Genomic DNA, 25,106 nt, shown 5'->3' on the forward strand with positions numbered 1-25,106 from the left:
AATAGAATCACTTTGAGTCTCCTTGTTAGTGATTTTACTATGCTCTCTAATTTCAGTGCACACCTAGCATATATATATATATATATATATATATATTGTACAAATTTTTGCATATATAATTAGTTCCATGTTCGTATATATGTTTAATATGCTTGCTTATTTATCTTTTTCCTTACTTATGCTTGTATGCTGCTGAAATAAAAAAAAAAAACCTAAATCCATGAGGAACCTTCCTCTCTCTTAAGGGAGATGTCTTTGCATGCCTTTAAGAATTGGAGGTGAGAGGGGTCTTTTTCTTATGCAAGCCTCCCAACAAGCTAAAGATTAGATTGATTGCACATAAAAAATAAAGAAAACAAATTAAGCAAATAATCCTTTAGAGGATCATTGGAGGTTGTGTCCTTCATGCGTTTCTAGAGATCCTGAGGTGAGGCAAGGTAATTGAATAAAAATAGGTTAGTAACGACTCAGTTGTTTTACAATTACCCACTTCTCAAGCTCAACATTTACACCAAGTTCACATAATATCAAGTTTGCCCCTTAGTCGAGGCGATTCGGAGATTCGTCATCCCCTTCCTAGAGAGTTAATTGCCTCTAGGGACATCACGACAAATAGTTTACTATCTTAAATTCACATGGTCATTTATTTTAGTTTTACTTATAGTTACATATCTAATGAATTATTTAATTTAAAAAAATTAGTTCTAGAAATCGAAGTGTTGTAGTATTTGTTAAAACAACTAAAAAACATAAAATTTGAGCTTAATTTTTTCATAAAAATAGTTAAAAGCTGATAATTATTAATAACTCTCAAATAGTTAATGAATCAAATATTTTTCTTCTAGAGAATCTAAAAAAAATTTTTATTCAATATTTGAATGTAACTATCACTTTATTTTGTCATAAGACTAAATTGCATACCTACTCCCACAATAAATGTTGATCTTTATCCTAAAACATATCTAATGATTAAAATATTTTATTCATTTCCCTACCGTGGGGAAAGAATAACAAATCCAAATCCTTATCCACTTTACATTTAATTATGCACATGCACATTTAATATTGTATAAAGAGAAATCATTTTTGTTATAAACTTTCTCATATAAATGAGAATAATTCTTGTTGGATTAGATAAATTATCAGCATTATTAGAATAATTTTGCAGACATAAAATATATGAAAGAACTAAAATTGTACGATATAAACATAGGCGTGTTATATTATTATTATGGTATTATGTAGATTTAGTAAGATGAAAATTTTTAAAAACATAGGTTATGATGTAATTGGTGGAACTAAAATTATAAGAAATATTAAATTTAATATTTATCTAAAATAATAAATGAGATCTTATTAAATGCATATATAATTTTCATTTCTTTTATTTTTTTTAAAATCTCAAACGTGGCTTCTTCAAATGAAAATATCAATTAATTTATTATAATTTTTAAAATTTGATTTTCAATCTAAAATATTATGATTTTTGCTTTTGTTTACTTAATGATCAATTAATGGATTTTTTTTAAATAAATATAAAATTTATTATTTAGAGGTTACTTCTAGGATTATATTTTATTTCTAAAATTTATTATTGAATTTATATCTGAATAAATTTAGACACTTTACACAAACTAAAAATTATAAATCAAATTAAAAATATACTATCATAACTTAACTTATAAATATTAAAATATTAGTATTCAAATTATTTTTAAAAATTTATGATTTACTTAAAATTATAAAATATAAACACAAACGTGACATAATGTTACGGTACTATATAAATTTCATGACACAAAAAATTTTAGAAGTATAGGATATGGTATGACATATCCTAATAACTTAACTTAATATTTTTGAATGTTTAAAAAAGTATTACAATCAGTTGTGGTCGCTTATGTTGATTCTTTTTATTTATCCTAATAATTTTGAAATACAAAAGAATAATTGCGGTCAAGTTTGTTTGGGCTTTCATGCAAAAAAAAAAAAATTAAACAACACAAGGTTAATTCAAAGAAGTATTAGCTTTTGTCTGTATATTACAGAGAAAACAACACAAAATACAAAACAAAAGGCAAAAAAAACACGACGTATTCATAGCTTTTATTCGTAATACAAAACTAAAAACAACATAGATAGAAAAAATGAAAAGCAAAAAGTGCAAAAACTTTAAATGCATCTTAATTTTTGCATAATAATAATAATAATAATAATAATAATCCACATGACAGAAGAAGAAGAAGTTGTTTATTTTATAATTATTGATTTAAATTTTTTTTTTCCTGAAATTTTCATGTCTTGATCTTTTGTGTTTTAGTTTCTTGAAACAGCAATGTTCTCGTAATAATCTCTTGTTCAGTGTAAATAAATGACAACTTGTATTATTGAGAAATTTTAAAAATAATGAAAAGGAAAAATATTAATTAAAAACTATATCCTTTTCTCTCAATCAATACCTGGTCGCTGCACGTCCCATTAATGTGTTTTGTGTTTTTAAAGTTACGATTTGTTAGTGATAAATAGAACTATAGAAGTTGGATTTTATTAATAATAGTAATAAAGATAAGTATTATTATCTTAAATGACATGCTACTATCATTTTTGAAATATATATGAAAGCAATAATTAAAAATTAAAAATTAGAAGCAAATTAAAATCGAGAAGCTTGCAACTTGTTAACAAATAGCTTTAACATTAAAATAAACTTAAGACCAAATTAAGTGCAAGCTCATCTTTATCCTGAGAGACCGAACAAATAATGAAAATATAAAAAAAAAAATTTAAATGTTACAATAAAAATATGATATTAATTTTTTATTTCTCTTAATTATTATATTTTTATTAGTCCAAGAATATTAATAACAGTTTTGAAATGAAAATTGAAGATGGTAAAAAGATAATTTTTGGATGATTTTATTTTATTTCAAATTTTTAGAAATTCAAAGAAGATACCTTCATTTCAAATTTTTTTTTATTAAACATTACATATGCAATAAATTATCCACAAAATTTTCAAATTAAAATTTTCACGGCTATTTTTTAAAATTTAAAAATAGAGATTTTTTACATAAAGGAACCCACAAATATTAAAAAATAAGAAATAAAAATAAAAGCCTAGTGGGGCCCCTAGTAGTTAAAGAGTAAATCCGTTATTTTCTGAAGTGGATATTTTCCTACTTCAAAAGTAACGGCCACCGACGGCATACTTTTGTTTTTAGCTTAGTGCTTTGGTACATACCAGACTGTGGGTCCCACGAACAGTTTCAATCGACATGTGGAGTTGACTGCCACGTGGAAAATGACCTCTGGTAAAATAATAACAAGAAAAAATAGAAAAATATAATAATAATTAAAAAAAATAAAACAGACTTCCTGCATACGGCAGGAATGGCCGTTGCTTGGCTTCCTCATTAATCGCCCCCCTTCGCATTTCTCTCTCTCGTCTTCGCTTGTATTGCGATTTTGATCTTTTCCAAGCCTGAAAACCGGCAATGCAGCGCATCGTCGACAACGTCCTCGCAGTCGCCAAAGAGTCAGTCTCTCTCTCTCTCTCTCTCTCTCGTTTGATCCGGATTTATGATTTCACCATTTTTTTCTCGCACGCCCTCCTTTTTGGGTATGAGCGAGGCGAGGTGAATTTCATCCGTTTGGTGAAATGGCCATCTTCTTCTTTGTCTTAATTGCTGCTTTTAAAAAAAATTGGTTATGAGATTGGTGGAAGGTGTGATTTTTTGCTTCTGTTTTGTGATTCTTTTTTCAGACTCTGCATTTTTTATGTATGATTTTCTCTCTTTTCAAATTCGGTGAAGAAGGTTGACTTGTAGTTTTTTTAGCGGGTTGGGAGGTGGGGAGGAACTATGCAATATAGTGATGGGTAAAAAGTGAAAAATATATATGGTTTTTGCATAAATTGGAATGTTTTGATGGGCATTCATTCAAGCCTTTCGAGAAAATGAGACGTAATCTTTATTTTTTAATGTTTCTATTGATCTGATGGAAGTGGTCTTAAAAGTATCAGGTGGTTCATGTGTATATATACGCATTCCATTTCATATTTGTTGATCCAATAGAGAGTTCAAACCTAGATCAAGCCCAATTAGGAAACTGATATTTTGTGTAGCTGGGAATTAAGGCTCTTCTAGATCCTAGCTGAGTTGGAGCTTCTTCTGAATATCTATTAAATTAATCAATCAATGTTCAGCGAAGCAATCTATTGGAAGACCTGAGGCCATGCTTGGTTTTTGAGGTTCCACTTATAGGTCATTAAAAAATTGGGACCGTTTTGATAAATATTTTTGGTTCAGTGTGTTATCGCATTGTAGGTTGAGATGATCAGTGTGTTATTGCATTTCAGTATTCTAAGATATGCTTATTATGATACTGATTAATTTAGCAAATCACAATGCTTGGCCAAAAAAGGTGAATTATAAGGGTCTGTTTAGTTGTGGAAAACATTTTCCATTCTTAGTTTTCCAATGAATTGTAAAAATATCAGAGTTTTTTTTTTAGATTCCCAAGAGTCATCTTAAGAAGGTAGAAATAAAGAGTTTGTTAGCTGTAAAAACAGTTTTTTTTTTTTTTTTGACTAGGTTTCAAAATAATTACAAAAAAGAAATTTTTTTTTTAAATTTTCCAAAAATGATATAAAGTAGTATTTAGGATCGTGGATTTTGGGACTTCGATTTGGATTTGTGTGGTTTGGATACAAAAAAGAAATTTTTTTTTTTTCAATTTTCCAAAAATGATATAAAGTAGTATTTAGGATCGTGGATTTTGGGACTTTGATTTGGATTTGTGTGGTTTGGAAGAAACTCAATACATAATCCACACAAGTCAAAGTCAAAGATCTGAATTTTATTCTCCCTTAGATGAAGTAAGAGGTGGGATTATTTGTTCAGCTGGTCATATTGATGCTAGTGATTGGAACTAGGTCATAAATTTATCTGTTGAGTATCAATCCATATCTTGTTTTGTATAACTTCCTCAATTTAGAAGTTGAGTAAGATGTCTGGATTAGTCATCCATATCTGGGATTTTGATACGTTTTGGAGTTCAAGAGTGTCAGTGTACCCGACCAGTTTAAGAATAAATTTTAGTCATGGAGTCATCACAAACAAAAATTTATATGGTTTGATCAATCCCAAATGTTCTATTGAATTGTTTTTGGGATCAGTTAGCCAGCCTAGTTTAAGTTATTTGATTTACATTTTAAAAATTATTCATAATCATTTGACTTTCCTTTTCTGGCCAACTAACTCTGTCCACTTGTTTCCCAAATCATGTGAAGTTTTCACTTTTTTTTCATTGTGTAACAAGCTAGTGATATATGGATTTAGTGCGAGTTATTGATTCATTAATGCTTATTTACTATCCATGAATAAGCGTCTTTATATTTTTGTTTTTTGTGCAGATCAGTTAAAACTTTCACTTATGAGTCCTTGAACAATATTGCGAGGCTGATAAATGGAGTCTCTGCTCTTCTTTTAGCCCTTTTGCCTGGGAAGACTACTATTCTTGAAGGTATTAATGGATGGGAACTCAGGCCAACTTTTCGTGGGCCTCGATTTCCACGCTGGATGGAAAAGTAAGTTTTGATTGTTAAATTGATGTTTACATCTGCTCTTGGTTTGTATACTAGTTGCATAATGCTTCTTTCCCCCAACCCTAACCCTACGGTTGTGTATGTTTCCCCTCCCCTTTAAATTGGTATTGGTGGAATTCTGAAAAATAGACCAAGGGATGTTAAGGAGAAGAGAGCAAGGAGGAAAATTGCATGAACTATTTAAATATATATGTCCATTGGTAATGGACTGATATATATTTTTTTCCAGTATATCTCTATAGCAGTTTATCCTCAAAGTGAATGGGACCTCTTGCTTAGGCTAACTCTATAAGTTAACTGACAATTCAAATAAGAAATCCCCACTTTAGACACTTGCATTCATAATTTACCCTACACTTCAAATATTCTAATTCACACTGTCTTCTTCAATTTCCTTTTATCCCCATCCAAGTGAACCTTGTTACCACCAGGACTGGAAGACCACAAACCAATCTCATCTGTCAATTGTTAAGCATCTAAGCCCTTCGGATCAACCTCATCTACTAGAGTGGGCAAAATCCATCCTTGCACTACTGCTTCCTATCCTTCCATCCTCCACAAGTATAAAAGTGCCCTCCAAATCTTCCATCGGAGATGGCAGCATGTGCAATAAAAATCCCTAAATAAATCAAATGATTCAGAATCATTAGTACGCTGTTCTGAAAAACCTCATCCAAAGGCAAACCACTCTTGTCTTCTAATTTGCTAATATCAATACTATCACTATGCGGCTTATCGCCCCATTTTTCCTTCTCCTTATCCTTGCTACTCTACTCCTCACATCTGTACCTCCCTTCTGAACACTTTGGGGTTTCATAATATGCAGTAGTTAGAATTTTTTTTTTATAAAAAAAAAAAAAGAGATTTCATTAGAGAGAGAAGAATTTACAAATAGGAGAATAAGACATCTCCCATCAAAATTCTGGAAAAATCCAGAAAAAAGAAACTAAAAATGCAAAAAAAAAAAAACTTTTGAAATATCAAAGCGAAAAATTTCTCCAATCTTGCTGAATTCCAAAAAGCTTGCTTCCTTAAAGCATCCAGAGCCAACACACCATAGAGAAGCCTAATATTGAATCCTCTCCCAAACCAGCTGCCTGTTCGTGAAAAATCAGTTCATATATCTCCAACCATAAACCCTGCAGCACAGCAAATATTCCACACTTCCACAGAGTGGCCCTACCCTTTTTCTTTTGAAGCCCTCAAAATAGATAGCCAACATTCCATCCACAGTTGTTGGACAAACCCAAGCTTCTCCTAACACGCCAAATAAATTATTCCGGATGCTCCAAGCAAAATCATAGTGTAAGAACAAACGAGGAGCTGACTCAGAATTTAAAGAACAAAGCATAGAATCATCTGGAGATAAGGCATTCAAAAGTCTCCTATTTTGCACCAAATTATTAATATTGATTCATTTAAGCACAGGCAGCCAAATGAAAGGAAGCTTTGGCCTTCCAAATACATGAAAATAGAGGAAAAGAAGAGTTAGAATGTATCAAAAACTCAAAAATATATTTACAATAATATACCCCCCAATGATCCAAAGCATCACTTGCTAAAGAAAGATGACAATTATTTAATAAAGACAACAGGGAGGAAAGTTCCATCATCTCTCTATAATTTGGAGATCTTCTGAAAGGAAAGTTCCAAGAAACCAAAGGGCTTACCAAATTGACCACAAAAAAAAAAAAAAAAATCATACCATCTTGCCCTGAGCTCAATCGGGAGAGGTGAGCATAACTTGTGGATAGGAAATCCTTCCCCAACCACAGATTTTTCCAAAAACGAATATGAGAATCCTTCCCCACAAGAAAATTAATGTGAGGAGTGAATAAGGGATGAATTTGAGAAATAGATCTCTATGGACTCTTTGAAGAACATTGCAAACTAGCATTAGTATCCCACCCATTCACACCCGACCCGTGCTTACTTCTAATCACTTTATGCCAAAGGGAATGATCTTCTAAGGAAAAACGCCATAATTATTTTGCTAGGAGAGCAATGTTTTTAGACACCAAATTTCCAAGACCTTGCCCTCCTCCTTTTTAGACTAGCATACCCCCTCCACCTAATTCTTCTTAAACCTATGCCTAAAATACGTCCTAAACCTTATTAAGCATGCGCCTATAAATATGTGTGCGAAGAAGAAGAATGGCGACCTACCTATGCCTAAAATATGCCCTAAACCTTCTTAAGCATACGCCTATAAATATGTGTGCTGAATGGGCAACCGAAATACCTTCTTAAAATGTCCTAAACCCATGCACCTAAAATATGTGAGTTGAATGGGCGGCCTAGGAAATATAGGTCGTCCTCCATCACTAATCTGTCACCTTATCCTCCTCCTCGAAAGATCTCTAACCAAAGCATTTGATTTTTGGAGATGGGATCCCACTCTAAAGCGTTAACCATTGGTCTACAACCCTTTTATTTAGAATAAATATTATCGAAATGATTAATGAAAAAAATTAGAGATTTTGGAGGCTATTCTATCAAGGTCATTAATAATTCTCCTTTGACATAGCTAAGCAGGTCACCAAGACTACGATTCACAACCTCAATTTTCCCATCGGTTTGGGGGTGGCAAGCAGAAGAAAACAGTAAGTGATCCTACACATTTTCCAAAGTGACTTCCAAAAGTAGCTAGAGAACTTAATATCCTTATTAGGCACTATGGAGATTGGCAACCCATGCAATTTGACAACCTCTCTAAAGAACAATTTAGCTACATGAGATGCATTAGAAGTTTTTTACATGGAATGAAATGTGCCATCTTGGAGAATCTATTAACAACAACAAATATGGAATCATGTCCTTAGGCTGTTTTGGGGCGTCCAAGAACAAAATCCATACGTAGGTCTCTCCGAGGCATGTGTGGCAATGGCAGAGGGGTATAAAGGTCAGTGTTGTGTCTCTTATGTTTGGCTAACTAACAGGTGCAACATTGAGACACTATCCTAGCAACATCCCACTTTAAGGAAGGCTAATAAAACCTATCCTCAACTAAGACAATGGTTTTATGCCTCCTTAGGGACCAACTAACCCTCTAGCATGCAATTCCCAAACTAAAAGATATCTAAAGGAAATATGGGGAATGCATAACCTAGTAACTTTAAATAGGTATTCTTCTTAAATGATGAAATCTACAAAATCCTTATGGTGGTCCTCACCCTCCACCAGAAAGATAATCTCAAAACCAAGACAAGTGGAGTACTCATCCTTCAGACGATCAAACCTAATGACTCTCAAGATATGGAGAATAGCTAATACCCTACTAAGGCCATTAGCCACTTTATTCGCAACACTTGAACGATGCTTAAGAACAAAAGTGTACTTGTTGAGGATTTCTACCCAACCAATGTGCTTCACACTCAGCTTCTTCTACGAGCTCTGATATCGCAAAGCAAGGTGGTCAAAGAAGAGTACAAAATATTGGGGTAGCAAGTAGTATCTTGAATATTGGAGGGATCTCACTACAACATGATCTCTTTATTATATGTGCTTTATCTCTGTTTGGCATCTGAGTGCTTTTCATGAAAAATGCTGTAGGACGTCCTTCCAAACTTAAGACCCCACCGATACCTATCCCAGAGGCATCACAGGCCACCTCAAAAACTTTACTAAAGTTCGGATGCCTAAGTAGAGGTGCTTCAGTCATCTTCTATTTGACCTCTCTTCGAACGCTTAGTGATAGGAGCGATGATAATGCCAAAATGTCCTATGAAGCAACTATAGGAAGTAGCAAGGCCATGAAAACTATGAACCTCAGTAATAGTCCTAGGTTCAGGATACTCTTTAATGGCTCTAACCTTTTCTAGACTAGTGGCTATTCTTGCACAGAGATAAAAAAACCAAGAAAGAGCACACTATATTGTAAGAAGCTGCACTTCTTGAGGTTAACAAACAACTTTTCTTCCATTAATGTGGCAAAGATCTCATGAAGATGCATCAAGTGCTCCTCCCAAGATTTACTATAGACTAGTATATCATCAAAGTAGACCACTAGGAACTTTCCTATGAATGGATGCAAAACATGTGTCGTAAAAAGTGTTGGCTGCATTAGAAAGTCCAAAGGGCATGACTAAGTTATGTCTCACAAAGCCCTTGTCAAGGAGTTCTCCTACCTGCCTATTCAATTCAACAAGTACTTTAGGATTCATCCTATAATGTGGCAATTTAGGTAACTGTGAACCTAGAATGAGATCTATGGCATGCTAAATGTGTTGCATAAATGGTAGCTCACTAGGTAACTCACTAAGCACACATAAGAGAACTTAACTAGTAACTCCCTTACGTCAGGTGGGTACTTATATCAAGACTCTCAATCCTCGGGAGGAACCACTCAAGCGATGATTGCTAAAATGCACCTTGTTTCTAAGCTCTCTTGCTCAAAACCCCTATGATCAAACAAGTGAATATTTCTTCAAACTGGGACTTGACAGGCTACCTTGTTTCTTAGCTTAGGATTTTTGGGAGTGGGCTTGGTAGGGGTCAAAATGATATTCTTATCTTTGTGCTTAAACACAAGTTTTTTTCTTTCCATGATTGGTACATCATGATCAAATAAACATCGTCCTCCTAACAAGACGTGGGCCACATTTATCAGGAGTACATCAAAATAGACCCTATCATTATAATCTCCCATTTGGATGGGTACAAGACACTTGTCAGTAATTAGTACATTTGTCCTCTTTACCCAATTCACCTTAAAAGGCTGAGGATGTGGCTCTCCTTTAAGGTTTAATCTTCCTAGAGCAGCCTTAGATATTGCATTTCATGCTACTACCCCTTCAATAACTAGCTTACATGTCCTATCTTCACAATGATTGGAAGTGTGGAAATTAGTGGTCCGTTTCCACTTCTCACTATCCATGGTAGTGGATAAGACACACCTAACAACACTAACATGTTGGTCATCCTCCCAAAAATCATCTACTCTCACCCTCATTTCTCAAGTACTTAACAACATCAAAAACCTAATCCTCTCAATCTAGTAGATCATCAGTCTCACGCTCTGAAGCTAAAGCTTGTTGCGGACAATGAGCAGCAATACGAACTCTAGCGTGGCAACGATGTCACTGCATAGATGAGCTACTAGCTTGAGGAATTCTTGGTCCATTGGGGCGAACAACATGATGTGATTTTATTTGCTTCTCGTGGAACTCTCTCCTTTAAGGGTAGACTAAGATATGGTAGGCCTAGGTTGACGAAAGGATTTGGAATGATGTGGCTTACTCACCTGGGATGAAAACCTTCAAGAGCTCTCGAGGTACCTTTCGATGGCAAGAACTTTCTAATAGGGTATCTCTAAAGACTCTGGAGAGAACAACTCAACCTCTTGCCTAACATCCCCTTTAAGACCATTCACAAACCTAGCCATAGTGTGATGCGTGACCTCGACAATAGCACTTCTAATCATCAGCTCCCCAAATCAATCAATGTAGATAGCTATAGTAGTGGTCTATTTATAGTTCGAAAGCTCACTGAATAATTGGCTTTTAAAAGAAGGAGAGATGCACTCTTTTTTCAACCGTTGTCGTATCGCTTTCCCCTGGGAATAGGAGGTTCACGCAACCATTCCAGGGTTTGTTGCGTAGTTTGCCAATACTTATTTGCTGATCCTACAAGTTTCATCTTAGCAAACCAAACTTTGCTCTCACCTCATATATGGTATCAATTAAAGAAATCCTCCATCTCCAATACCAGTCTAAAAAGTCTAGTTTCCCATCATAAGCACGCAGACCCACCTTGACCTTTTTTGTAACATCTCCATGGTTTTCCCAACCCTGTCTAGAGGAATGTAGAGGATGACTAGGGTTAGGTTGATACCCTACATCATTAAACTCCTCAAGGTTATCTTCCTCAAACCTGGAGTCTAGATTAACCTGTGGTTGGAGGGGCTGAATTGGCCTACCGCTTATATTGTTAGGTGCTAGAGGAACCCATCGAGTAGGAAGAATACCTTGGCTTGACCCTACTGAATATCAGGACTTATTAGTATGCCTAATTGATGGCTCTATGACTTCTACAACAGGGTGTTTGCCTAACATCTTCAAGACTTGGGTCAAACTGTTGTGTGAGGTGCTAAAACTTTTGGTCCATGGACTCCTGAAAAGTGTCTAATTAGATAGACAAGGATTGGGTGTCGTTTGGTGCAAGTTCAGTGGGATTGGGGTCAGTGATTTTGTTGGTGAGCATGGTTAATGCAATATGCTCAATGATGCTAAGGAAGACAAAACTTGACTATGAATGATATGAATCCTAAAATTACTACAATGCACATACATGAAGCTATATAACATAATGCATATGAATGGATATGGTCTCAGATGACATGGCAACATGGATAACTAGGTATGAGTCTGAACAAGGATGCAATGATGAGTTAATTACGGAAATTTACAAGACCAGGGCTGTTCTTTTTATTTTTTATTTTTAAGGGTGATAAGAAACTTGGAATTATGCAATTTACAAATTTTCCCTTACAAACATTAATCAAGAAAATGTGAGAATTGGTCACATCACCAGAGAATTTGAGTACAAATTGAGTTTTCCATCGAATTCCAATGCAAGTCCAGCAATTTCTCAAGTATGTATTCTCAGATCCTCAAGAAACAGCCTTCAAACAGCAGCGGGATCTCAATCTGAATGCTGGCAAGGCTTTAAATTTCTGAAATTTGCTCGGGCAGCCCAAGGTTAGGCTGTATTTGACCTTAGGAATGCGAACCAAGCTTGATACTTCAATGTTCACTTAAAAAGCCTCAATATATCAGGGAAAAATTCCAAATTCTCGAGGCTGGAAGCAATTTCTTGCAAATCTGGGAAAAACAGGGGAAATCCGGGAACTTCCCCATGCGCATGGCTGGTGCTTGGAGCGCGTGAGCTGCTGGCAGGGCTTCTCCAGCAATGAGCTTCCGGCTGGAGGCAGATCAGAGGGTGGGGATTCCAGAAGAAGAAGAAGAAGAGACCTCCAACTCTCTAATCATATTTTCCTCATCTTAACACCTATGGAAGAAGCCAGTATTACAATTTCATTCTCTGATCCTTTTAAATTTGGTTTTATCTTCAACTCCTCATTTCCTTGAAGATTACATCTTCCAATTCATTTTCTAGAGAAATCCTTTTTGTGACCATACACAGTGGACCCACCATTGTCCCCTCCCTTTCACTGCAACAAAAACAGAAAGGAAAATGAACCCCACTAAATAATCCACTTTAGAGATAGATCGAGAATACCACAACTGGAACACCATCAGAGTCACCTCAGGAGGGTAAGAAGGCCCATTCCCTAGACCAGCCACCCCAGTTGCTCCTAATAATCTCTTGGTCAATCATCTCTACTTTAGTTTCCTGAATCAAAATTATTTCCAGGGAGTCCTTAGACGGCACTTCCTTGAGCAAACTCCTTTTACTCACACCCCCTAGACCTCTCACATTCCAACTGATAATCTTTGTATCTTAACCCGCTTTCCACCCTTCCCAATCTCCTCACCACCTCCATAATTAATGGAGGAAACTAAGTTTTTTAGTTTTTCTGAGCTTTCTTCTTCCTGTTCTCGTAGGTTCTAGGGCTCAAACCTGACCTCACCTCCTTTCCTACGGGTTCTCCTTTGCTGACCATTATTCTCCATTTGTAGTGAGGTATTGCCATTCAGATCTTCATTTTCAATTGCTCATTCGAATAATTGGAATAATCCATTCTCTTCAGCAAGTTCAGCCTCAGCTCTCATTTGATCTGCTAAAGTAAAATTTGAATCTGAATGAAGGCTAACCCTCTCGAAAAATGCTGAGAACTCTCTACTGGAATATCAGCTTTATTTAACCCAGCCTCTTTAGGATCCTCGCTGAAGTCTTCAAATATCTGAACCAGCCCGCCCTTTCCAAAATCTGAACATACTGCCCATCTCCTCTTCTGAATCATACATCAAATCATCCTCTGTATTCCTTCTGATGTCGAGTTCATCCTCACTAATGGAGCTGCAGTTGATAGCACAACTTGATTGTAGCGGTCACCTTGCTTCTTGCTGCTCATAGAAGCTTCTTCAATAATACCCTCTGCTGCTGGTTTTTTTGGATCCAAGCTGTCCTCTGAAAACTGCTTGGCCAGGACATCCAAATTAACTTGATCATGACTGCTCTTCTCAGCCTCTGCTGGCCTTAATTGCTGCATTTCTGGAGTTGGACCCTTTACAGCATTTGGTCCCTTTCTTTTAATGACACACACAGCCTTGGTTTTCTTCCACTCCAATATTAGACCTCTGAAATGCCACCTTGGCTGCAGCCACCCCTGTTGGCCCCACAAAAGACCCCCCCCAAGCAAGAATGAGTTCTTTCCTAGTGTCCCCACCCTCACTTGTCCTGGAGTAGGATTAGTAATAGTCGCATGGCCTCCCAGAGCCCTTTGGTAGTGAGTTATTTCCATTGCATCTTCCTTTCTTGTCACCGGCACTTGTCTGGCCACATCTGCGTAGGAGTTTGATGATAACCTCTGGAACATGCTATTCCTTTCCTTTTCCTCCTCACCTCTCTGAATGTTTTTAAGACTCGCAATCAGAACATCTCCATATACCACTGTTAGGATTGGATACATTATCGACGGCACAGATAATTCCAACAGGGCAGCGGGAAAGTCCATCCACCCATTTTTCCAGCCCCCTTCTGGAATTCGTATGTTGTAGAGATTCCTGCTATTGGCCTTTGACAAGCTCATGAACCTTCCCCAGAGATTTTCAAGAACACCGAAACACTGCTCTCTGCCTTTCAGCACAAAACTCCACTGTGGCTTGCTGTGCCCCCTTCATTGGCTACACTTAACCCCCATCAACTTCATTACCCACACGAGTTCCTCAGCTAGGATGATGAAGAAAACAAATTTGACTGCTTATTCAGTCATGAAAAAATTCAAAGCATCCAGTCAGGTTATAGTGATCACCTTCCTCACAGTTTTAAGAGCGATGTGTTCACCCATTTCCACTTCGAGCCCTAGAGAGACTAGTGACAAGGTCAGTCGACAAGAGGAAGAAGGTCAGAAGGATAGGCACATCCTCGAGGCTAATACTAGGGCTATCAAGGTGGACGAAGGTTAAGCCCACGTCATTGTTTGGGTTGCAGAGTAGGAAGGTGCCGATTTCTGCAAAACAGGGGCGGATCGAAACAATCCTTGGTTCTGGAGTTTGGATTTGGGATCACCAGAGTGGTTAGTAGTGAGAGGAGTTTCTGCGTTAGGGTTTCGAAAGGTAACACTAGTCAAAAAGACAACCTAGTTATGTGGTGTCGGCAAGAGGTTCAAAGAATGGGTGACGAGCAAAGATGGGATTGACGAGGATGTGTGATTATTGTTGCAGGATAAGAGGGGGTATTATGGGAGAATTTCAACGAGTGTATCACCATGTTTGAGGGCTTGATGCTTCGGGGCACTGTGAGGATGGAAGCATCATTTCGCCTTCATTGCCCTTCCCCCTCTCGATTTTTCTTCAACCTAATCACTGTTTTATTTTATCTGAAAATTATAATTATAAGACCAAAAGGACATGTACAGTATCACTGGGCATACCCAGGAGAGGGAGAGCAGAACTCCCCAACAAGCAACTGCAAAGCAGTACAATTAAGAGCCAAACAAAGGCCAAGACTGCAAGCAGCAAACAGAACTCAAATACATCAAGAACCTGGGCATTCCCAGGGGCTAGAGCCATATCAACTACTACTCAATTACATCAAAACCTGGACATTCCCAGGGGCCAAAGGCCATAAACTACAACTCAAATACAAAGGAAAGGAAACTTCTCATAAATAATTCTATATAAGTGAGTCTAAACAACTTTGATTATAGCATCCAGGTGGGTAACCGTGCCTTCAAATCTCCTTTTGTCTCTAAAATGCCAAATGCTATATACCGTGATGGCCAGGCAGGCCCTCTTAGATACAACCTGCACTCCTGTACCCTTGACCTTTTTTGAAGCCATTTGAGGGCTGCTGTAAAAGTGGACATGGATCTTGTTATGCCAAGCCAGCCCCTCAAACTACTCCACACAGCAGCAGATACTCTGCATTGAAAGAAAAGATGGTCAAGTGTCTCCATTTCTGAGTTACAGAGAACATAGATTTGGTTGAGTCCTTCCACACTGATCCTGTCACAAGTCTGCAGTTTACCCTTAGCAGCAAGCCACAAAACAAAAGAGTGTTTTGGTATGCATCCATTTTTCGACACCAGATTCTTCCAATGAACTTGATCTACCAGAGAAGCTATTTATCTTTTAAGAAGATTAATGGAAAAGTTTAGGGAAAAGAAGAGGGACTTGCATATGATATTTATTGACCTTGAGAAAGCATATGATAGGATACCTAGGGAAGTTCTATGGTGGGTTTTAGAAAAAAATGGTGTATGTTGTAGGTATACCGATGTCATTAAGGACATGTACGATGGAGTAATGACTAGTGTAAGGACTATAGATGGAGAAACTAGAGAATTTCCAATTACCATAGGTGTACATCAAGGATCTGCTTTGAGTCCTTATCTTTTTGCTTTAGTGATGGACCAATTGACTAAGAGTATTTCAAAAGGAGGTTCCATGGTGTATGTTGTTTGCAAATGATATTGTATTAATTGACGAAACTAGGGATGGAGTAGAGGCTGAGTTAGAATTATGGAGAGAAGTTTTGGAATCTAGAGGCTTTAGGATAAGTAGAAATAAAACAGAATATATGAAATGTAATTTTAGTAATGATAGAAGGAATATTGGAGACAAAGTTAAGCTTGATGATGAAGAAATAAATAGCACTTAAAGATTTCGATACCTTGGATCTATTATGCAAGCTAAAGGAGAAATTGAAGATGATGTAATGCATAGAGTTAAAGCAGGTTGGGTAAAATGGAGAAGTGCTTCAAGTGTGCTATGTGATTGTAGAATACCCTTAAAATTGAAAGGGAAGTTTTATAGGACAGCTATAAGACTAGCTATGCTATATGGATCGGAATGTTGGGCGACGAAGAAACATAATATCCAAAAAGTAAAAGTTGCCGAGATGAGAATGCTTAGATGGATGAGTGGTATAACATTGAAAGATAAATTAAGGAATAAACATATTCGTGATTAGTTAGGTGTGGCTCCTATTGAAGATAAGATAAGGGATGGATGACTCAGATGGTATAGACACTTGCAACGTAGGCCTTATAGTGCACCTGTGAGGAAGAGTGACTTAGTTATTGTGGGGGGCAATAGAAGGGGTAAGGGTAGACCTAAAATAACTTGGGAGGAGATAGTGAGTAAGGATTTAATATCCTTGAATCTATCAAAAAAATATGGTCCATGATCGCATAAATTGGTGGAAAAAGATTCATATAGCCGACCCCACTTAGTGGGACTAAGGCTTGGTTTTGTTGTTGTAGATTCTTCCAATGAACATTGCATCCCCTATTTCTCCAAAACTGGTAAGCTTTTGAGCAATCAAAATTCCCACCCACAGTCCTTTGTTCAATCTGATGAGCTGCATTGTCTATGTCACTGCATTGCTAAAGGATCAAGTTTTTAATCTCTACTATCTTCTTGAACAATGGGGAGTCTTCATGTTTCGTTGAAGCTTCCAAATACTTCCACCCCTTAGGTATACATGGCTAACCCTCTTAGCCCAGAGTGTGTCCTTACTATGAATGTTCCATAATGCCTTAGTCAGCAGGGCCTTGCTCCAGGTTTTTAGGTCTAGCACCCCCAGCCCTCCTTCATTCTTTGGGAGGCATACATCCCTCAAAGCCACCACGGGCCTCCTTCTAATGCCCCCCCCCCTCTCGAAAGGTCCTACACAATTTGATCACATGCGCCAGCACAGGGTAAGGGATAGGAAATATAGCAAGCCAAAAGCAATCAATACCTTGCACCACAAATTTAATAGGCTCCAGTTTTCCTACATATGAAAGGGTGTTCCCTGGCCATGAACCAATTAAACTAGCAATCTTGTTAATCGTAGGAGCAAAATGCATTGTGTTAAGCCTAGTGGAAGCGAAAGGAATACCCAAGTACCTGAAGGGAAACTCCCCAAGCAGATTTATCCCTCTCACTGAGATGATAGGTATCCTTTGAATGTCATCCACACCTCTTTCATGTTATTTTTGTGAGCTCTCCCTCACATAATGCCAATTGCAAGCTTCTTGATCAAGCCTTGATTCTGGCAGTAACCCTCTTGAACCGAAAGTGCAAGAACACCAACTAAAATCCAAAGACTGAGTTGCTGTTGTCCCTTGTCAGACTTCGCCATGGAGGATTCACCCTGTCAATCCCCCGGTGCTGTGCCATGTTACTTAAGTTTCTAGATGAAATCAAATCTTCTACAGATGCACCATGACATTTATGAGGCACAGATCTGTTATTTCCTCATTTTCAAATAATAGCTAGATACAGTGTGGTTGAATAGTTTTTCAATATTATAAAGACTTTGTAACCATGTTTTATTCAATAATCAAAAGCTTCCAATTGCAAAAGATTTGCCTGAAGCTGTCCTACTCATAATGAGCTTTCTAGAATATAGCTAGTTTTTATTTATTTATTTATTTATAAATATGTTTATGATTCCATATCCACTTGTTTTCTCTTTACAGCACTTGCCTTTAAATAAAATAGAAAGTCACTTGACATCTGAATAGTTGGAAAAAAAGCGTCGAAAAATGAAGAAAAATAAGTTCTCTAAAAAATCATTTATTAGAAAAAGTATTGACTCCTATTTGTGCTAGGGTATGAGTAGTAGTTCCATGACCTAAAGACTATAGATTTGGGGACTAGGCAATGAGATGGGAAGGGATTAGGCTTTCACCTTGCTCAAATTGGTCCAAATATTGGTCTGGGTTTTCTTACAAAAATAGGACATTGGGTTTTTATTTGGAAGTTAGGACTTGGACGTTGGGTAAAATCCTTAGCGGAAACCTTACATCCAATGATGATTTTCACATATCTTAGTTCCACTTTCCTCCAAGTGAACAAAAGCTTGAAACATTGTCACATCTTACTCATTATGGGAGAAAATTAAGGCCTTTCATCTCTTAGCCTATCAAAGTAAAATTTTCAATTTCCCTATAATTTACTAGGGATAAATTTAAAGGAGCAATGGCCCAAGGAAATATCGTTTAGTCAAATGAGTGAACAGCTCAAGATATTTTTACTAGAGGAGAGGCTAAAGATTGAGAGGAGTATTCACAAGTCTTGGATGATTGTTAATGGTTGAGAGCAAATAGGGAGGATTATTTCTAGTGCTTCAAGAGGAGTTAGGTTTTTGTAGGTAATCAATGTGGGATAAAGCTCAAAAGTGTGTTTCTTTAAGGGCGTACCTTGTTGGGGTTATCCCACATCCGTTGTGGAAGGAGCTGTTTGGAGCCCAATGTGTGAGGGGGAGATTGTTGGGGTTTATCCCACATCGGTTGTGGAAGGGGCTGGTGGTTAGTTATTAAGTGTGAGGGAAAGTCTGACCCCATGAGCTAACTTTTGGGGTTGAGAAGGCCCAAGACCACCCAGCAGACCTAGGGTAAAAAATCTTGCAATTAGGGAGGAAATATAGAGATCCATGCAAGCCTGACTTTTAGCTGTTGAAGGCTTGGAAAGCATTGACCATTGACCGTTCTAAGCTTGAAAGGTTATCACCTTTAGATGCCCTTGGTTAGGGTGCAAGTTTTCCGTGCATGTTTGATTATTTTTAATGAAATTAAGCTTTTTCTCAATAAAAGGCATGAAATTCAATTTTTTAGCACATATGGGACATAATGACCCTTTTGAACAATAAAAATTCCTCCTTTAGTTGCATGCGTATCTCACAACTATGGGATGTCTACATTGAGTCATTTACTAAATACTTTAGATGGCATTAGAGAAGATTGGATTGAATAAATGTAATAAAATTGCTTATTGGCTCTACTTTTTCATTGATTACTATTTGTGGTTTTGTTTTTGTAGTATTTTCAATTCATTCTTCTATTTATTCATTTTTTTAATTGAACACCTTTAAATCTAATATGGATAGGTATAGGGACCTCGGTAACCGTGGATGAGGGAGAGTATTTTCTTTAACTAAACTATTTGTGCATTACACCATGTTGTGCATTGATGTTTTTAAATATCAAAATATTTATAAAAAAAATGTAAGAGATATCAGCATATCATCTTAAATAGATCTTAAGATGTAATTTTTCCATGCTAATAAAAAGGATAAGTAAATAAATTTAATAGTCTATGCATTGAATGATTTTAACCTTTAAACATTGAGTCATGGTGGATCTGATTAGAATTTTTTATGAGTTTGGGGCAGATAGAGTTGACATAGAAATATAGAATGGCCATTGAAGTCTTAATGGCGTGGTTTATCTTGTGGAGAAAGGTGGCTAAATTTTTGTGAATATTAGGAGAATTGGTTTACTAAGTGTGAAGTAAATATTTAAAGGGAATCAACATATGTAAAAAATAGTGGTTAGCAAAGCAGATAGAAATAGGCTATCAAGGGTAAATCGTAAGATTTTCAAGAATTAATAGCATGAATAGTATTGGGTACAATAACATGCACAAACCGTTGTTACAATAGTGTGAATTAGTGTTTCAAAAGGTGTTTAAGAAGATGCAGAAAACATGCTAGAATTGCCTCAAGGCACAAATTAAAAGGTGCAAGTCCTGATAGGCATTTGCATCTTAGTTCAAAGCTCATGCTTTTTGGTAAGATGTGTTCCTTTTGACGCCTTTTTCTTCAAGGAGTTCTCTTTTCAATGAATGGATAACCAAGCATAGGATGACAAAAAATCTTCAAAATGGAGGTACGCCTAGCTCAGATATTTTTCCCTGGAGAGAAAGTGAAAGAGGGGGGCAGAGACATTGTTAATCTTTTGAGAGAGAAATTGAGAAGAAATTGTTAATTAGTTAACAAGGAAGAGAACAGGCACAAAGAAGTCAATTTGTTGCAAGATAGATGTCTTTGAATGAATCCCAGAACCTCAATTCCTGGATGCTTATGCCTTGCCTGTTTAGGGGTAAAATGCATTGCCTTTTGCCTTACCTTTTTAACCATACCCATTGGATGAACTACTTCCAAGAATTAAATCAGCAACTCAATTTATGTGACCAGTTTAACTAATTGATGTATTATACAGGGCATGTTGATGGCAAAGGGGAATTTTGGATTTATTATTTTTATAAGAAAAGAAAAACACAATTAGTAGGCTCCAAGGAAGTGTCAGCCCTGGTACAACAAAAAATTCATTATGTACATGATAAAATATCCCCAAAAATCCAAAGGTCTTTGTATGTCCAAGAAATGTTGTCGTCTGATTCAGATATAAAATTTTAAACTGCCTTTCTTTGAGGGTTAAAAGTGACATCATGACTCCTTTGAAGGTTCTCCTATTTCCTCCCTCCACACAATCCAAAAAGTGGTGGGAAGTAAAAAACCAAAGAACTTTTCTCTCGACAGGAATTTCTCTCTCCAAGGCTGAAGTTTCTCAAAAATAAATCCAGATTCTGCCCAAGGAATCCACCAAAAAAGACAAAGTCAACTCCCGCAAATTCCTATTCCAAGGACAGTGTACTAATATGTGGCTCAACAATTCAGCTGTCTGTTTCGACCCAAAAAAAAAAGGCTCATCAGTACTTCTACCCTTTATCCTTTTTTGGAGGTTGCCAATTGTCAACACCGTCCTCCCATTGCTTCACAGGAAAAAATAAAAAAGCTTCTTTAGTTGGAGCAACTATCTTTTAAATATATTTGCAGGGAAAGTTGGCCCTTCCAACAACATGATTCTTTGTGGTCCTTGCAATATGATTTGACCAAATAGTTGCTGCTTCTATTCAACTTCCACCATAGCCTGTCATGGGCCTTGGCCTTCCAGCCATTGTTAATAAAGATTTTTCTCCCCTGTTTCGGCATGATTATAATCCATCTGCAAGCATGTCAGTCAAATTGAAGTTAAATTAATCAGTTCTCATAACTCTGTTTTTGTTAATAGTAGGGGTTATCTGATCAATGTTTTATATTCTGCTGTAGTTAATATTTGAATATTATACATGTTTGTTTGTTCTGTTTACTCACTGTTAAAACCAGGGAATTAGTAATATTCTTGACCTTAAAATTTTTTCTTAAAAGTGGGGATTTGTTGGTAGTTCTGTATACTTAAAACATTCTAATATGAAGGAATATTTTATTAACCTTGTCATATTTCAGAGCTGTTTCCATGCCTTATGCAGTTTGATTCCAACCAGTTTTCTGATCTAGACATAGAGGTAGCAGCCTAGATAATTGTATGAATCCAATATTTGCTTTCATGCTTTATGCAATTTTATTCCAGCAAGTTTTCTAACTTAGAACATAGGATAGCAGATTAAGTGTTCATATGGACTGCGTTTTCTTTATGTATCTTTAATCTCTTTGTTCTTATAGGGTATATATGCATGATTACTGTTTTTGGTTTTTGTAGTTGGGACTTGGGAAAATGTAGTGTTAACTCTTCTCCTCTTTTTGTTTGATAATTGCTACCTTTTACAAGCTTTTTCTCAGTCTGTCTTGCTTGAGAGATTGTGTCACCTGTTCCAGATGCAACTGACATTTTCATTTTGTTTCTTCGGTTGATGTTGAAAGTGGTGTATCATCTTTCAACCAGTTCATTTATCAACTTGCTGTGGATTCTGATACTTCGTCAAGTATGGATTGCTCATCAGGAGAGGAAAATGATGATGAATACATGCATCCTGCATCACCATTATCTCAAAGTTCTCGAGCCTCCAGAGCAAGCAGCATCACTAAGTATGATAACCGCTGGATATACTGGATAAGATACATATTTTCTTGGATTTCGTTTCCTGCTACATTTCTGCTGGCAATACCCTCTTTTCTCTATAATTTATCTCATTTTATGGGGTCAAGAACTCCTTCTACACCTGGAATCCACCAGTCTCCACATTTACATTCTGACAAAAAAGTGCCCTCTCTTAAGGACCATGTTGTTCAACGCACCACTGATAAAAGACGTGGAGTGATTGAGGTATATACAGTGCAGCCTTTTTGGAATTGTAAAACCATGGATTCATTGTTAGTTGACAATTTGTCTTTGTTTGTCTTATGGAAACAATAAGAACTATTTCTCTTTGTTGACTTGTGAACTTTGGTTAACCAGGATCTTCATCTAGCAGTTGAGATCTTCATAGAAGCTGTATTTGATTTTTTTCACAAGGCAGCGCACTGTCTTCTTTCCCCATCAGAAGCTGTTCAAATACTATCGAGATGGTTTTCTACTAGTATCACAGATAGCAACATCCCTTCTGCTAGTTCAGATGCATGTATTCCTACTGCCACACTTGGAGAGAATGATCCTACTCCTACAGAAAGAGAAACTACTTCTCGACAGACACTCAATACTGATGCACGGACATGTCAGGATGTGATTAGAGAGCTTGGGTGAGGGCTGTGTTGTTTTGTTCTATATTTTTTATGCATGTCTTAATTTGCATATTTATTTATGTATTTATTTGGACCATTGCATTGAATTTCATATTTATCTCTAGCATTCAGTGTACTTTATTTTATTTTTATGGTATTACAGTTGATTCTACCTATCATCTGTCAGTTTCTAACCTTTACCTGTTTTAGATACCCATATGAAGCTATACATGTGGTTACCACTGATGGATACGTTCTTCTTGTGGAGAGACTTCCAAGGTTTCACATAAATTATTGTTCTTTTTCTTCCAAATTACCATTCTGGTTTTTCTTTGTGGACTTTCTACTGAACAACTTTTGAATGCATGGTAATGCTGCAGGCGTGATGCACGGAAGGCTGTTTATCTACAGCATGGAATCTTGGATTCATCTATGGGGTGAGTTGCCCTTTTCCATTCTACGTGAATTATGATTTTGATCCTTGAAAGGGGTACTCTTTTTTGATATTGCAGAATGATGGGGCTTATACATTTGTTGAAGAAGATAGATATACGAAAAAGTTTTTAGATTATCTGATGGTCAAAATAAAATGGTGATTTGTCCCTCCTTTCCAAATCTTTTGTTTATGTCTGGTCTTACCTTGATCATCATCCTTTTACTTCTAGGATTGATATTCATCTAGGGTAGTTTACCCTCAATTCTTTTGGTGATAAGTCAGTGTCAATAGAGGTTTTTGTGCTGTTTATGGGCCTTCTAAACTTGGCCTTTATTCGTCCTTTTGGGATGAGTTGTTTGCAGTTTTGGTTTTTATTCCCCTTTATTATTGTTTTTTTTTTATAATGAAGGCTTTGGATGAGTTTGTTAGAGAGATGAGGGTTTTCCCACTGTCCAATGCTTTGTTTGCTTTCCAGGGGGAGGGAGCGCACATAGCAGTCTAGATTGATTTCTTTCTTGTGGTGCATGGGACGGTTCTTTTTCCAATCTTTCCTAGGGGGTTGTTTCTAGAGCTATTTCTAATTATTTTCCTATCATGTTGGAGTGCAGTAAACTATAGTGGGATCACAATCCTTTTCGTTTTGAAAACTTGTTAAGAATCTTTCCTTTTGTACTCTGCTTGAGGCTTAAATGGTTGTTTTGTTGATTGGGAAGAGTATGGACTAAGAAGAACCAATATGCGCCACTGTCACACATATAGGACATGATGTTATGACTCCTTTTTTTTTTTTTTTTTTTATGAAAGAAGACATTTTATTAATATCCAAAAAGCAGAATACCCAAGTCTTGGAGGACAAGGTGTCCTCCTCAGAGATCCGGAGCTAAGAAAATCAAGAAATAGGGGGGGGGGGGGGGGGAGGAAGGTATGTGTATTTAGTTTCAAAAGTGCTCCCTTCCAATATCTTTCAAGGTCAGACAGCAATAATCCCTGAAACGGACTATAAGAGTGGACGCAAAATAAGGCGAGGAATATAATAGCCATGAGCTGGTTGTGTAACCCTTAAAAATATCAGCATTCTTCTCAATCCACAAGGTCCAAAGAATGGTGAAAATTGCACCATGCTTCAAGCTCAAAGAGCTTTACCATCTCTATTGTTTCCAAAGCCCCTGATGTTAACCAATAGCAGTTCTACCACCTTAACCAGTGCCACCGACTCTTCCCCTGCCAAAAAAAAAAGGGCCTTTCAAAGCTGCAGTGCCACCCTGTAATGCACAAAGAGATGAGCGTTTTGTTTCATTGCATTCACAGCACATAATGCACATGTCGGGACTGACAGTCTTGTAGGGCAGATCATACATGTTAACCCTTTCAGCATCACAGTCTTGGCAAAGGCCCAAATCTTCCTAGGCACCTTGGCCCTCAAAAGAATGTGGTTCCAAGGGAAAAGGTTAGGTGATGGGGATTTCAAAAGGTGTGACAGAGAGGATTTAGAATTGAACAAACCTTGTCATGGTCTTAAATTTCCACGAAATTGTCGAAATTTCCGGTTTCTGTCACCCTTGAAATCGAAATGGCAGTCGATTTCCATCTTGCATAATTTCCATCGAAATCTCAACGAATCATCCGAAATTTATCGAAATCTTGAAATTCTAGCGAAACTTGTTGAAATAT

At 36.7% G+C, this 25,106-nt stretch overlaps 1 protein-coding gene across 1 annotated transcript in view; it reads left to right on the forward strand.

The window, feature by feature from the left end:
* Positions 1–3,347: 3,347 nt before the first annotated feature.
* Positions 3,348–25,106, forward strand: part of LOC131146070 (uncharacterized) — a 45,122-nt gene continuing 23,363 nt past the window's right edge. The window contains exons 1-6 of the mRNA XM_058095354.1: positions 3,348–3,535; positions 5,414–5,587; positions 22,202–22,604; positions 22,737–23,017; positions 23,210–23,278; positions 23,380–23,436. Coding sequence (XP_057951337.1) covers positions 3,495–3,535; positions 5,414–5,587; positions 22,202–22,604; positions 22,737–23,017; positions 23,210–23,278; positions 23,380–23,436 — 1,025 coding nt within the window. The 5' untranslated portion in view covers positions 3,348–3,494. The remainder of the gene's footprint in view (positions 3,536–5,413; positions 5,588–22,201; positions 22,605–22,736; positions 23,018–23,209; positions 23,279–23,379; positions 23,437–25,106) is intronic.

This window comes from Malania oleifera, chromosome 13 (assembly GCF_029873635.1).
Source record: "Malania oleifera isolate guangnan ecotype guangnan chromosome 13, ASM2987363v1, whole genome shotgun sequence".
In the NCBI taxonomy this organism is placed as follows: domain Eukaryota; kingdom Viridiplantae; phylum Streptophyta; class Magnoliopsida; order Santalales; family Ximeniaceae; genus Malania; species Malania oleifera.